General features: G+C 39.0%; 1 protein-coding gene across 3 annotated transcripts in view; it reads right to left on the bottom strand.

Moving 5' to 3' along the window:
• Positions 1-256: 256 nt before the first annotated feature.
• LOC120537532 (mitochondrial ornithine transporter 1-like) overlaps positions 257-16218 on the bottom strand; it is a 60308-nt gene continuing 44346 nt past the window's right edge. For all 3 annotated transcript variants that reach the window (XM_039766543.1, XM_039766544.1, XM_039766542.1), the window contains exons 4-7: positions 14427-14567; positions 7871-8043; positions 4127-4285; positions 257-802 (exon numbers count right to left, since the gene is read on the bottom strand). In XM_039766543.1, the coding sequence (XP_039622477.1) occupies positions 681-802; positions 4127-4285; positions 7871-8043; positions 14427-14567 (595 nt within the window). In that variant the 3' untranslated portion in view covers positions 257-680. The remainder of the gene's footprint in view (positions 803-4126; positions 4286-7870; positions 8044-14426; positions 14568-16218) is intronic.

The raw sequence follows: 16218 nt of genomic DNA, 5'->3' as shown, positions 1-16218 counted from the left end.
AACATGCAAACCTGGGTCTCCGAACTGCGAGGCAGCAGCGCTACCCACTGCGCCACCGTGCCGCCCTTCATTTCTACAGATGGTGGTCAAAATGTGAGCAAATACCCCTAAAATGAAAGTCTGCAATGTGCACTTTAATCGCATCTGAATTGGCCGATTTGTAAATTCAAACTGTGGAGCAGAGCGGGGTAAATCAATGACAAAAATGTCTCATAATGGAGCACACTGTAGATAATAAATGAAGAACGACGGGCAGTGGGATGATTTGACAAAGGTTTATTTTGACATATTAAACCATTTTTAGAAATGCTCACCGTAAGCATAAAATAGAAAACATGAATATTTATGATGTTTACATTTTAAAATTGTCAATAATATTTAAAGGTTACCTTTTTACTGAAAACACAACAAAAAAAATATTTACATCAAGCTGGAGATGGGTGCGCTTCAAATTTTTCATTTCCAATTTAAAAAAAAAAAAAACACACACACAACAAAAAATCAAAGCACATTTTAAAAAGCGTTGTCTGAACTGTTCATTTCCAGCACTAGAACACAATCATCTGTACATAAATATACATTCATTTTTAAAAAAATACATCATTCTTCTTCTTAATGATCAGTAGGATTCTTCTCTGCAGATTGCATCATAAAATCAAACGGCAGGTGAAAAAGCAGATTCAACTAGTAGACACTTGACTTAAAGCCCTTTTTGTCAGTTCATACGCTAAGAAGAGCGCTCCATTAGATGGAAAAGCTCGAACGATAGTTGCAGTCAGTCCACAATATAAAGCCATAAAACCTGAAAATGAAAACAAATCAAAGCATTATTAGATTTGTACAATATTGATACAGCCCTTTACTGTATTTATGCATATACATATCTATCTATCCCAATAAAAAAAATCTTGAGTCGAGACGTAATCATCTCAGAGAGACACTTTAACGTCCTGCGAGACAAAAGGACAGCTGCTGTACAGGCTTTTAAAAGATCGACGCACCGAGCGACAAGCACAACACGCAGCTCGGTAGCAGCAGCAGCAGCAAGACAGCAGCTAATCTGACCGCATCTCCTTAGTGTAAGTCCAAACCCCCCTTCACAACGCAAGTGGCAGAGACGCGTGCCCCCCGGCAGGGGCGGTCTTTGCCCCCTAGTTTTTCTATAAAAATCACCAATGATCAGGAAATAAAATGACATAATCAATAACAGGCAGGACTCAATACTGGAAGCCAAACTGCTTATCAAAAATAAAAATCAGGGCTAATCTATTGCCATGAGCTGCACTAAAATAAGAATTGCAAAGCTGCTATTAAATAAATCTCAGATAAGCCGAGAATGCTTGCGTTGATCTTTAAACAGTCAAAGACATTGCCGGTCTCGTGCTCCCAGTGCATCATGTGAGAGATTACTAAAGCAAAGACCACGCAACTATCCCTAAAATGGTGGCAAAAATGGGAGTAAATAAGCTTTTCAGGAAAGCTGCAAAATACACTGCACCTTTGAATACCTTGGATCCAAAAACTTGTAATAAAGATGCCATCATAATACAGTTTGTGGCAGTGTACAGAGTACAATATTACATGTCTGGTCTATCAAAATGCTTTTGAACTGACACCTAAGTGGAAGGAAATTAAACTATAGGAAATAAGGATGTGAAGCATGGTGTGCGAAACTGGCACACAGACAGGAGACACGACATTCAAAGTGTCCATTATTAGGGTCAAAAGTAGCTTCTCATAAGCCAGTGCTCGAGGCACCACCTTTTCTTGTCGTATATATTCAGATATAGGTGAATTGGAAGTATCAATGTCTACACTGAAGATGCTGCATGAGACAGCCAATTCACTACTGAAGTACAAGAGCAATAATCAAATATGGGCAGACGCCTTTTAAAAAAAAAAAATAAAAAAAAGAAAGGTTAATACAAAGAAATTAAATATACTCAATACAATTATACTGTAATCAGATGAAGCACTTAGAGATTTTTTTTTCCCCAAGCCTTTAGGGGTATTAAAAAAAAAAGAGAGGAAATATAGCTAGGGTTAATAAACGACTGTACAGCCACCAGGACACCAAAGGCCAAAACTCTAAATACAGCTGCTGCATTGTGAGTTCTTGAAGACTGGCAGAGAAGTAAAAAATAATAAAAAAAAGAAATGTGATCTAAGATAGCGAGGGGTCAAAACCATGAGATCAAATAAGCCAGTCAGTCAGTCAGGATCGAGAAGGACAAGACACGAGTTACCCAGTAGTCACAGGCAAAACCGACACTGGGGCCTACTCTGTAAAGAACCTACAGTAAGTACACCAGGAGAACTTGTGGACACTGCATTGGCTAAGGGAGAACAGAGGGAAATTGCCACCATATTTACAGCATATCCGGTGTGATGACCACAGTCACATAATATTTCAAGAAAAATTAAGATGGTAATGAATTTGCACTTTGTTGATTCAAATCTTAACATTTAACAAGCTTTAGAAATAGAATCCTCATGTGTCAAAACTCTAATACTATATCAAAAAATATGCCTAAAAATGTCTTGTTCTTGTGAAAAACAGCAAAGAACTGGAAGCAGGGTTTCCAGAAACATACTTTAAAATTAACAGCAGCTTACTGTTGCTAAGATTTACAGTTTACCACCTTTTTTTTTAAACATAAAACAGAATAAAAACTTTGTTTATAACTTTAGTACTAGGTTGTTCTACTGTGTTAGCCATTACGGATGTGAGACGTCAAGCAAAATGTCACCTTTTATTGGCTAACTAAAAAGATTACAATATTCAAGCTTTCAAGGCAACTCAGGCCCCTTCTTCAGGCAAGATGTTTAGAACTGGAAATGGAAACAACTGCTGCTTAGTGGTTCTGCTAGAACATGCTTCAGTCGAATGCTCCTTGCCAAATTGCTCCGCTTTAACATTTAAAGGTTAGATAACATTACCAGCAAACCACCAGAGAGAAAAGTCAAAAACGACGTCATGAAAATGAACATGCAGCAATGTTATATTGCAAGAACGCCATATCAGTATTTTAATGTAGGGAGAGCAACATTAGCTACATTTATCTAACATAGCGTGTGCTCACCAGTTAGCACAAATACTTAATGTAGTAATTTAATGAAGTCTTGAAATCTTATGCATGCACTTTCCAACTCTACTAACAAAATAAAATGGCACTCCCCAATTTGCAGGATGAGGTTACACTAACGTTAGCTTAATGTTACAAATGTAAAGTATGTGATTCCACAAGGCAATGATACTTAAACAGCATTAATCTCAAAGTTTAACTAACTGTACGTTAGCCATTTTTAAGTAACTTGGCTAAAGTAAAGTTAAATGGGCTCCACCACACTGATTCTGCATAACTCTACAACAAAACAGAATTAAAACTAGTGATTTGCAGGGCAAGAACAAATGAAAAAATACTTCACTCGCCACCTCATATTGTTCACGAAATGTCTAAAATGCTGTAAGATACCGTTAAGTCACATGACCTCTGAGTGTCATATGACCCACTGTATTAATAGCAATTAACAGTGTAACAGACTATGGAAACCTACATGGAAAAATGACAGCACCCGAGACTCGAATCCAAACCAAACAAAAGAAATAATAATTGGTAACGGGTGGCATGGTGGCGCAGTGGTAGCGCTGCTGCCTCGCAGTTCGGAGACTCGGGTTCGCTTCCCGGGTCCTCCCTGCATGGAGTTTCCATGTTCTCCCCGTGTCTGCGTGGGTTTCCTCCCACAGTCCAAAGACATGCAGGTTAGGTGCATTGCCGATTCTAATTTGGCCCTCGTGTGTGCTTGTGTGTGTCCTGCGGTGGGTTGGCACCCTGCCCAGGATTGGTTCCTGCCTTGTGCCCTGTGTTGGCTGGGATTGGATCCAGCAGACCCCCCGTGACCCTGTATTTGGATTCAGCGAGTTAGAAAATGGATGGATGGATAATTGGTAACACAAAGACATTACTAGAGTAAAAATCACATATTTTAAAATACAAAATGATCTATTTTATGCAAAAAAAAAAAATCCTTAAAAATGTCTAACAGTATGAACATTAGACTCCTTGTTTCACAATTCAGTTCATCACAAGTCCCCCATTCCAGGCTCAGTTACCTTACAACGCACCTTCAGTTTTCATGATGTTAATGAAGGAGAAAAGAAATCCATTTTGTCTGCCTGCCATTGACAAGACTTGAATTCGAGATTTTACCGAATCTATTGGATAGACAGCAAGCCAGAAGAAGACTCCTCCAACTCCACCACTCACAACTAAAGGTATTGCTCCTAAGGAGGAAGAGAGAGAAAACACAAAATAGTATTCACATCCTTGACTGTCTATTGCAGCACACTGTTGAAATGCGTCACTCCTTTATTCTGTTTAACTGGCTTTACTAAAAGCTCCAAATAAACAGCTTTGTATTTGAAAAGAAATTACAGATAGTCCAGACGAGGTCAGCTGCAGTTCTTGAAGAGGGTAAGCACTCGCTGGTCATCTGCACCGCCACTTCTAGGATTTGCTGTACAAAGTCCTGGGTGAATGTCCATGCATACCAGCAGTCTGTTCTCACAACCCCTCTGAATGATTTGTTTGACAGGAGGCTACAGTGGATTCAGAAAGTACTCGGACAACTCCCACTTTCTGTAAATCTACAACACAAAGTGTCATTTGAACTTTGTCTATCAATCATGTTTTCAGAAAGATTTGCAAATCAAAAACTGAAACCTCCCACTCATAGATGCATTCAGACCCTTTGCTGTGGTATTCCAAACTGTGGCCCTGTACATCCAGTTTGATTGAATTCTCCTTGATATGTTTCTAGAACTTGACTGGAGTCCATTTGTGGCAAACTCAATTGATTGAACATCATTTGAAAAGGCACACACCTGTGTATAGAAGGTTCTACAATTCACAATGCATGTCAGGACAGAAAACAAGCTGGAAGTCCAAGAAATTCTGTAGATCAAGGCAAGGGTATAAAACTATTTCTATAGCTTTCTGTGTTCCCCTGACCACACTGGCCTCAATAATTGTAAAATGCAAGTAGTTTGGAATGAAAACAACTCTTCATAGAGTTGGCCATCTGACCAAACTGAGTAAATGGGAAGATACTTAGTCAGGGAAGTGAGAGTCGACCCAGTGGTCTTTCTAAGAGCTTCAGAAGTCCTCTGATGAGATCGAAAATCCTGATGGAAGGACATCAATCCCTCCGGCACTCCTTCAACCAAATACATATTAAAATCAGCTTGAAGTTTACCAATTAAAGACTCTGAGAACCCGAGGACAAAGATTGTGGTCCGACAAGACAAAAATGAATCTCTCTGGGCAGAACTCCAAGCACTATGTCTACTCATCACCGGCTTAACACCATCCCTGTGGTGAAGCATGTCAGTGGCAGCTGGATGCTACAGTGGTGCTTCTCAGTGGAAACAGCAGAGAGATAGGTCGGAATTAAGGGATGGGATGCAGTCCAATAAAAAAAAGAGTGCAGACCCTACAAAGACAAAAGGCAGAAGGCGGCATGGCTCTACCTAACTTCCAGTTTTATTACTGGGCGGCAAATATACAGGCGATAAGAACCTGGACACAAATAGAAGAACATACACAGGCTTGGTCCGCTATTGAAGTAAAATCCTGCAGTACTTTGTATTCCTTGCTCTGTGCTCCAATAAACACACGTTATCGGTAATATACTAATAACCCAATTGTGCTCCACTCACTTAGAATCTGGAACCAATGTAGAAAGCATTTTAAGACGGAGAAGCTTCTTTCTGTGGCACCCCTGCAAAAGAACCACCTCTTTCAACCCTCACAAACATATGCAGTTTTAATATCTGGAAAAAATTTGGAATTAACTTGTTAAGAGATCTTTATATAGACAACGTCTTTGCATCCTATGAACAATTACAGTCCAAATTTAACATTCCAGCTACAAATTTCTTTCACTATCTTCAAATCAGGAACTTTGTTAAACAGAACCTTCCAGATTTTCCTCATCTTGCACCCTCATCCACGCTGGAAAATTATTGCTCAATTTCAAGGAGTTAGACTCCATCTCTACAATATATAAAATCCTTTTACAATCCCTTCCTTTCAAAGATCCAAGAGGACACTGGGAAAATGACCTCTCAATTAATATATCAGAAAAGGAGTGGAAAGTAGCAATGCAGAGAATTCACTCAAGCTCCATATGCGCAAAGCATACAATTATACAACTCAAAATTATATATCGAGCACATCTGTCTCGACTAAAACTCTCAAAATGTTTCCAGGGCATGATCCAACCTGCGAACGTTGCAACCAAGCCCCAGCCTCACTGGGTCACATGTTCTGGGCCTGCACCAAATTAACATTATTCTGGACAAAAATTTTTAATTACCTCTCAGATAGCCTTGGACTCACAATCCCTCCTAACCCATTAACAGCTGTGTTTGGGGTTCTTCCAGAGGGTCTTAAGGTGGAGAAAGACAAACAAATTGTGATTGCATTCACTACACTGTTGGCACGCAGACTTATTCTGATAAACTGGAAGAACCCAAACTCTCCTCTTGTAAGTCAGTGGGAAACCGATGTGTTATACTATTTGAAATTGGAAAAAATCAGATACTCAGTTAGAGAATCTGTGCAGACTTTTTTTCAAAACATGGCAGGATCTAATCAGTAATATTTTGAAATGAGTTTATAAAGCACAGAGAATTTGTTGATTTAGGTATTTTTTACAAGCCTTAAATTTTACACCATTTGGCTTGCTCTCTCTCTCAAGGGTGGGGATCGATCTGTTCTTAGCATAATTCTTTTTTTTTTTTAAAAACTTGATTACTATGTATTGATTATAATAAAATTAATAAATAAAAAAAAAAAAAAAAGAGTGCAGACCTCAGACAGGGGCAACATCTCACCTTTCAGTATAACAATGACCCAAAGGAAAGCGCTAGGATAATGCAGAAGTGGCTTCAGGTCAAGTCTTTGACCGTCCTTGAATAGCTCAGCCAAAGCCCAGACTTTAATGCCATAGAACATCTGCAGAGAGTCTTGAAGATGGCAGTTTACAAACACTTCCATTGTAATCTAACAGAGCTTGAGATGATCTTCAAAAAAGAATGGGATAAACTGCTCAAATCCAGGTTTGCAAAGCTTGAAGAGAATTGCAGCTTTAAATCATCCTGGGTATTTGCTGCCAAAGGAACGTCTAAACAGTACTGAATGAAGGATCTCGGTACTTGTATAAATGAGATACTTCAGTTTTTGATTTTTCATAAATTTGTAAACAATTCTGAAAACATGTCACTGTCATCATTAGGAGTTAAGAGTGTAGATTGATGGGCAAAAATGGCAAATTTATCTGCTTAAAAATAACTGTACAAAACAATAACATGTACAGAAAGTGAAGTGTGAATACTTTTTGAATCAAATTTTTCTCCTGGAGCCACCACCCCTGCCCCCATTCCCCCCACATTGGTCTTCATGCTTAAAATATATCCATCTTGAAACTTTCATGTGTTGGTGAAGAAGGTGAAACACACGGAGTGCGGTCTCTTCCGTTTCCCACTTCAACCTCTCATCAGATATCTTATTACAAATAAATGATAGACGTTTACAGTGCAGTATAAAACAAACATTCTATCAATCTCAAATGTGAATAAAGCATCATGAACAGAAATTTTAAAATTAGGTTTTAATTATTTATCTTTGTCTTTAACTTTTCTTCAGTAACCGTGTTCAGTTTAAGCTTTCAACATCAGAAATGCTAGGACATAAATGCATGATTTTTCATTTAACAAAAATATTGAAATTCAGAAGGGAATGAAGGAATGGATTCCCCCACCCCTACTAAATGTTGAGCTCATTGTGTTTTGCAAAAGATCCCTTACCTAACTCGTCTTTGGTCTGGCCCGGCTTTGTGAAAAAGGACCTGCTTAATTCATAGCCACCAAAGAAGAAGAAATATCCCGGCACCTCCCTCAGCCAAGTGCTCGTCATTCCTTGGAAAAACCCTTGGAGTCCTTCAGTTCTTAGTATACTCCTAACAATTGACCATGTGGATCTAAAGAGAAAAAAAAAATAAATCAATCAATACACTTTGCTCATTCCATTTCAGTTAAAGGACAAACTGTGGTAATAAACCAAACAGGAGTGTCAGTAGACTGAGACACCCCCTTAAAACACAGAGGAACACAGCTAAAGAGCAATGGAGTGGTGTCACCACTCCTGAACTAGGCAGCAATGTTCTCCTAGCTCAGACATGACAATGACTGGAGGGGATCAGCAGCAGGCGGAGCAAAACCAAAAAGAAATAAGAATTGTGAGAATGGGATTTGAAACCTGAAATTTGAGGCAGCATATCAAACCATTGAATTTGACTTAGTTCTTTAGAAAATGAGTTACTTCACACTTTATTCCAGAAGTTGAATCAAAATAACAATGCAACTAATGAAAGACATATCACAGGAATAAAATGAAATGTATACTGTACATCATATAGCATGAAACAAATTTTAATTAAGGTGGTATAACAAGAGCCTCATTGACTTGAGTGGAGGGTAGGTATCCCATTCATGTGTCTTGTTAGGTAATATCTGAAGGTCATTTTATGACTAATGTTGTGGGCCTTCCATGATCTTCGTCACAGGTATTGTGGGCTGCAGTTGGACCCATCACCATTTGAGCTATTTGGAAATCTGTGGTTTGGAAAAATTGCATTGTGAAATAAAAATGGTCTTTAAAAATGCCATTTTGAAATAAAATATGTAATTGTTATAAAATACTCGTATTTCATAATAATTAGAGGACTTGTTTCATTATAAATGAATTGTGAAAAACATATACTTTTGCCTGCGATTATTTCATAATTGCCATTTATATAATGTTGTCATAAATGGTATTCCATATTGAATAGTACAAGTTGTTAAAAATGCTCACATACTCTGGTGAGGCCTCATCTGGAGTACTGTGTACAATTTTGGTCTCTGGGCTGCAAAAAAGACAGCAGTGCTAGAAAAAATCCAGAGAAGAGCAACTAGGCAGATTCCAGGGCTACGGGGGATAAGTTATGAAGAAAGATTAAAAGAGCGGAGCCTTTACAGTTTAAGTAAAAGACAATCAAGAGAAGATGTGTTTAAAATTATGAAGGGAATTAGTCCAGTGGATTGAGACTGTTATTTTAGGGGACACAGTTGGAAATGTGTTAAGGGTAAATTTCGCACAAACATTAAGAAGTTTTTCTTTACCGAGAGAACCATAGAGACATGGAATAAGCGGCCACATAGTGTGGTAGACAGTAGGACTTGAGGGACCTTCAAATCAAAAACTTGATGTTATTGCTGAAGAATTAAGTGGATAGGACTGGTGAGCTTTGTTGGGCTGAATAGCCTGTTCTTTCCTCATCTGTTCTCACAAACACCCCAGATATCACGTACAACCTTCCTGGGTACTCTTGGTAAGTGCCAATATATGCAATAAAATTACAGTGGTGTAGTGCGGGGGAAATGAAGACTACATAGCGTTTGCATACACCTAAGCAGGCCCCTAGTTATGGACACTTTCAGAATACTGACTTGGAACAGCTAGAATCTTGATGTAAAACCACCCTGTATATTGGTCAATCCTATGTGTATTTTGTATATTATATTTGTTTTATTCATTTGCAAATAATAATGCCTGGGATCATAGTTGAAAGTACTCTTAAATAAAATAAAATAAATAAATTATGATCACTAGTTCAGTTAGAATCCAAAAAATCATTATTCTTACAAGGTATGCGTACAAAGGCTCAATAGTCTTGAGGCATTAAATTGACGTGTACAGCAAGCTACTGGAAATGTTCTACCAGTCCAAAGTAGCCAGCGTGGTGTTCTATGCTGTGGTCTCCTGGGGAAGCAACTTGAGCTCTAAAGAAACACAATGCCTGAAGAAACTTGTCAGGAAAACCTGCTCCATCACCTGGCGAACTCTGGACACATTGGAAGTACCACTGGAAAAGGCAATGGTGGCAAAACTAGATGGCATCATGAAAAATCGTCTCTATAAGGCACTCTCTTGGAGCACTTTCAGCCACAGGTTCAGTCCACCACGGTGTGCTAAGATGCACCTCTGGGGTCTTTTCTGTCCACTGCTATCGGGCAATTCAATGGCTTCTCCTAATGTATTTGTTAAGTTAATTTTGAAATAGCTGCACAATATAAATGTACTCATTTTTTATTTGTTGGCTGTATTATTTGTCCTGTAACTTTTTTTTTTGTTTTTTTTTCCTGTTTCTGTATTTATCTGAATTTTCTCTTGGGATTAATACATTATATCTAAATACACCATTCATGAGGTGTGTAAACCCTTCGGAATTACTGTACAGTGATCCCTTGCTGTATCGCGCTTTGACTTTCGCGGTTTTGCTCTATCGCGGATTTTATATGTAAGCATATGTAAATGTATATTGCGGATTTTTCGCTGATTCGCGGATTTCTGCGGACAATGGGTCTTTTAATTTATGCTACACGCTTCCTCAGTTTGTTTGCCCAGTTGATTTCATACAAGGGACGCTATTGGCGGATGGCTTAGAAGCTACCCAATCAGAGCATGTATTACATATTAACTAAAACTCCTCAATGCTATAAGATATGCCTCCTGCGCGGTGCTCGATTGTTTGCTTGTCTCTGCCTCTATCTCACCTCTCTGACATTCTCTGCGCCTGACGGAGGGGGTGTGAGCAGAGGTGCTGTTTGCACAGAAGCTATTTGCCTAGTCGATACGGACGCTCCTCTTAGAAATGCCCCTTTTTCGAGGTACGTCCAAAAGCACACTTATTGATTTTTTGATTGTTTGCTTTAATCTCAAGCTCTCTTTCTCTCTCTCTGACGTCTCTGCTTGACGGAGGAGATGTGAGCAGAGGGGCTTTTTGCACAGAGGCTGTTTGCTTAGAAGATAGGGACGCTCCTGTAAAAAATGCTGAAAGGCTACCTTCGCATTGATCCCTTCATTGCCGCTGCTTTATCGCGGTGCTTGCATACTTAAAAGCGCAACAGCCCTATTGATTTTTCATTGTTTACTTTACTCTCTCTGACATTCTCTGCTCCTTACGCGCACTTTGAAGAGGAAGATATGTTTGCATTCTTTTAATTGTGAGAAAGAACTGTCATCTCTGTCTTGTCATGGAGCACAGTTTAAACTTTAGACTAAAGGGTGTTATTTCATGTCTAGAGGGCTCTAATAATGTTAAAAAACGTATTTAGAAGGTCGTAAACAGGTTTTCTATGCTCTAACTGCGAAAATATTAGATTTATAAATAAAAAATCCTACTTCGTGGAAAATCATTTATCTGTCTGGAGCGGATTAACCGCGATAAACAAGGGTTTACTGTATAACTGTGCGGAGAATATTTATAAACAGTGTGGGAGAGTTTCTAAGGGCTTAAAATATATAAAAATAATCATACAAACATATGGTTTCTACTTCGCGGATTTTCACCTATCGCGGGGGGTTCTGGAACGCAACCCCCGCGATCGAGGAGGGATTACTGTACTTACTACTTAAAAATAGTGAACATCAAAACTATTTGCAGTGAAATTGTATTTTGCCAAAAAGTTTACAAAATAAACTGGGCTTAAATGGTATTGAAATTCATGCCACTGACTCAAAACGACATGAAATTGAAGGCAAACCATTGTACCAGTGTTGTAAATACTGAACAGGTTGTTTAAGCATTCACAGGGTAGCAGTAGTAGTATTTTCATATGTACAGAGAAGTTCTTACTTACAACTTCAGCAAACGTGTAGCACATCGCTACTCTCCCAAGGACAGACTTCATCCCATGGAACAGAGGAAGAAAATAAGGCTTAACTAATGTTCAGTTATGCTCCCGGTTCATTTACTGTAGTTTATCTACTGCTTCTGTTCATACTTTACAAAACGTATCTTCAAGAAAGTGGATATACAGTATTTTATTTAATGAATGTAGTAAATTATAATAATGAAGCAAACAGCTATGTCAAGCAGGTGTCGCCTGTAATGCAATTGCACCTCCAATAGCAGTCGCTCACGAGAGTACTAATTATTTATTAACACTAGAATTACCAGAGCCTACGAAAAAAACTCGTAAATCCGTCCCACCTTAAATCGCTTCTTAAAACTGTTCTCACCTCTCCACCAACGTCTTTTGTCCTCTAAATGTGCTGATAAAAATCAGGCTGCAAGCAGCCGGCTATTCCATCCCCCGTCTGACTTAGAACGTGCACAGACTTCTCCCAGCTCATGCCTTGATTGATTTTCTGGGAGTGAAGTGGAGTTTTAGAGTGGAAATAATAGATCGTTGTTTGGAACACACGCATTTCATGTTTGTTCCGTTTCTACAGTAAACTGTGTAAACACATTGTTAAAACAGAAACGTTTTCTATATTCTAGTAGTAGATGACAAAATGTAGGCGTAAACTATATAATGTATGAAGCCTGAAGTCCAAATATCAGACTGAAAAAAAGCAAACATTTAGAAATGCCATACTTTTACAGCTGATCGGACGCTGTTCGTTTTCAAATAATATTGCATTTCTCTCTATGCTGTGGTTTCTATTACACACCTGAAAGAAAGAGACAATATATGTGAAAAACATCGCACAAATGCAATATTATTTGAACACAAACAGCATCCGATCAGCTGTAAAAGTATGGCATTTCTAAATGTTTGCTTTTTTCAGTCTGATTCTCTCAGTCAGACTGTATATTTGTCTCTTATTCAGTGCACGCAAGAACATGCAGGTAGCCAGATGCTGTATGCTACAACATGCTGGCGGTGATCAACGTACATTTTAAAAAAAGAAAGAGACAAATATGTGACGTTTTGAAGAAATCATTTTATGACACGATTTACCTTTATTTATTTACTTACTTCTTAAAGCCTAAAGTCACAAGTAGTGTGCAGAGGGCATGCACAAAAATGTGTGTAATGCCACGAAAAGTGCCTGCTGACACGTTAGTATGCAAGCAATGGTATGTGCATTCTTGCTCCGATGTAGAAGGGAGCCGAGCTTACCTCTGTTACAGCGCGTCTATGTGAAAACAGCAGTATCAGATGCGGGGGTGGGGTGTGTTTGGGCTCGTGAACAAGGTTGAGATAATAAAACTAACCTTTACAAGTATCATAAATTACACTGGCTGTTACAGACTGAAATCAAATGTATGTTTTTATTCTAAAATAGTAAGACTAAGAGCAGTTTACTTCTCAAAACACAGAGGTGCAGGATCGAACTCGCGACCTTTTGATTCCCAGTCGGCAGCTGAGTCTATTGTGCCATGAAGGTAGTCATAATAAACAAGTGTCAACGTCGCATGTTAAGGTGGCTTTGTTTCTGCAGTTATATTTTTGAATAAAAGCGCAATTGTTGTGTTGGATTTGTACCTTCTGTGAAAATATTTCTTTTGATATTTGGACTTCAGGCTTCATACATTATATAGTTTATGCCTACATTTTGTCATCTGCTACTAGAATATAAAAAAAGTTTCTGTTTTAACAATGTGTTGACACAGATTACTGTAGAAACGGAACAGACATGAAATGCGTGTGTTCCAAACAACGATCTATTATTTCCACTCTAAAACTCCACTTCACTCCCAGAAAATCAATCAAGGCATGAGCAGGGAGAAGTTTGTGCACGTTCTAAGTCGGTGGGGGGGGGATGGAATATCCGGCTACTTGCAGCTTTTCTTTTATCAGCACATTTAGATTAACAAAAGACGCTGGCTGAGAGGTGAGAACAGTTTTAAGAAGCGATTTAAGGTGGGATGGATTTCCGAGTTTTTTCGTAGGCTCTGGTAATTCTAGTGTTAATAAATAATTAGTACTCAGTAGTCCCACACCTTATCACTTCACTAGGTATTAAAAAAAAAAACTAACAAGGAAAGCAAATGGGGGAAAAAACATAAGAAAATGAAGATGGGGTGAAGTCTGTAAACCTCTCTGTTTCAGTAACTGATAGATCCTTCAGCAGCAATATTCACCAACAAAAATTTCCTGTAGCTGCTCATCAGATGTGTACGATCAATTCTTAAACGCTTCCTCCTTGCAAAACTGTTTCAGTCCATTGATATTTCAGTTTTATTGAACGGCTCTCTCTTCAGCAACTCAGCTAGGCTGAGGTCTCACTGAACTCTGACTTGGCTATTCCAGAACACCAGTTTTATTCTGTTTAAGCCGTTCTGCTATGGATTTGCTCTGGCATTTCGGAGCATTGGTGTTGCATCACCGAACTTGGAATAAGCTTAAGCTATGAAACATTGCCTTGATATTTTTTGTACTTCACCTAAGGTTCTCCCCCCAATTGGTCTCAAGTGTGAAACAAAAAAAAAAAAAAAGGAATGAATCCTTGTAACCACATTAACTCAGCCGGCTGCTCACTTCTGAAGGCGGCCAAGCAAGTGGAATACTAGGATGACATGTTACTTACATTCGACAGGCTAAAGACGTTTTGCCAGCCTCCTTCATTTCATGCAAGGCCTGCAATCGACACTTGACTAGCTCCGTTGGACACAATGCAAGCGATGAGAACACCGAGGCGAGGGAGCCTGCAAATGCGCTCTGTACATCACTGAAGTAGTAAAAAAAAAATAAATAAATAAAAGTTAGAATGCTGAAGAATTTTAAGTTTGGGTCACAGCCCCATCACCCCCAGCTTAAAAGGAAATAAAGAAAAAATCCACTCATGTGAAACCTTGTCCAGTTTTTTCCTACATGTTTGCTACATTTAGATGCCACATATTTTATATTCACTTATAGCAAAGGTACATGACCTTCCTTCCATTAACTAATCTCACTCAACCCACTGGGAATGAAAGGTCATCAGGATGGTTCAGCAGGCTATCACAGGATACTTTTGAGCTGCCAACTGCCCCAACACTCATGTCGTTGGGATGTGGAAAACAACAACACCCAAAAGTAATGGGTGGCATTTGAACCCAGGATTCAGAAGAAGCAATAGATTTACAAGAGTTGTAATGATTTACATGAATATGTTGATCACATTGCATCCATTCCTCAACTTCACCCATGAAAGAGAAAACAAAGCAAACATGTGGCAATACTGAAATGGAGACCATGTGCTTCATGAGATCCACTTATAAAGTCCAATGGGACTTGGTGCTCAGATTTATTCCTCAAGGACATTTCAGCACAATGAAAAAAAAAAAAAAAAATGAACACTAACTTAGGGTAACAATACTAGCAGAGGAATTGCAACCTTTCCAGGATGCTGGTTTTCAGTTCTCAGATTTCTTAATCTCAATTTTCTTGTGCTTCATATTTAATCAGAATCTCAGCCTGAAGTGTCCATCCTACCTTTTTCTGAATTCTCCACTCTTGCCTCGGTTCTTCCCACACAGGAGTTTTAAGTGAGGCACCCATGGCAATGCCTTTGAAGTTCACCCACAGACAAACTACTAGGCAACCCAAATTGTAACTGGCACAAAACACGCCCCCCCCAGGAGTTCAAAATTGGTGTTGAACAATTTTGAAAGCCAGATGAGTGAAGACTGTTACCATCTTTATCATTAAAGCTACGGTGCATCCGGAAAGTAGTCACAGCGCATCACATTTTCCACATTTTGTTATGTTACAGCCTTATTCCAAAATGGATTAAATTTATTTTTTTCCTCAGAATTCTACACACAACACCCCATAATGACAACGGGAAAAAAGTTTACTTGAGATTTTTGCATATTTATTAAAAATAAAAAAATTGAGAAAGCACATGTACATACATATTCACAGCCTTTGCCATGAAGCTCATAATTGAGCTCAGGTGCATCCTGTTTCCCCTGATCATCCTTGAGATGTTTCTGCAGCTTAATTGGAGTCCACCTGTGGTAAATTTAGTTGATTGGACAGGATTTGGAAAGGCACACACCTGTCTATATAAGGTCCTACAGTTGACAGTTCATGTCAGAGCACAAACCAAGCATGAAGGCAAAGGAATTGTCTGTAGACATCTGAGACAGGATTGTCTCAAGGCACAAATCTGGGGAAGGTTACGGAAAAATTTCTGCTGCTTTGAAGGTCCCAATGAGCACAGTGGCCTCCATCATCCGTACGTGGAAGAAGTTCGAAACCACCAGGACTCTTCCTAGAGCTGGCTGGCCATCTAAACTGAGCGATCAGGGGAGAATGGCCTTAGTCATGGAGGTGACCAAGAACCCGATGGTCATTCTGTCAGAGCTCCAGAGGTCCTCTGTGGAGAGAGAACC

This window comes from Polypterus senegalus, chromosome 10 (genome assembly GCF_016835505.1).
Source record: "Polypterus senegalus isolate Bchr_013 chromosome 10, ASM1683550v1, whole genome shotgun sequence".
NCBI classification, from domain to species: Eukaryota; Metazoa; Chordata; class Cladistia; order Polypteriformes; family Polypteridae; genus Polypterus; species Polypterus senegalus.
The sequence above is the reverse complement of the archived record's forward strand: the minus strand, read 5'-3'. Positions and strand labels throughout refer to the sequence as shown.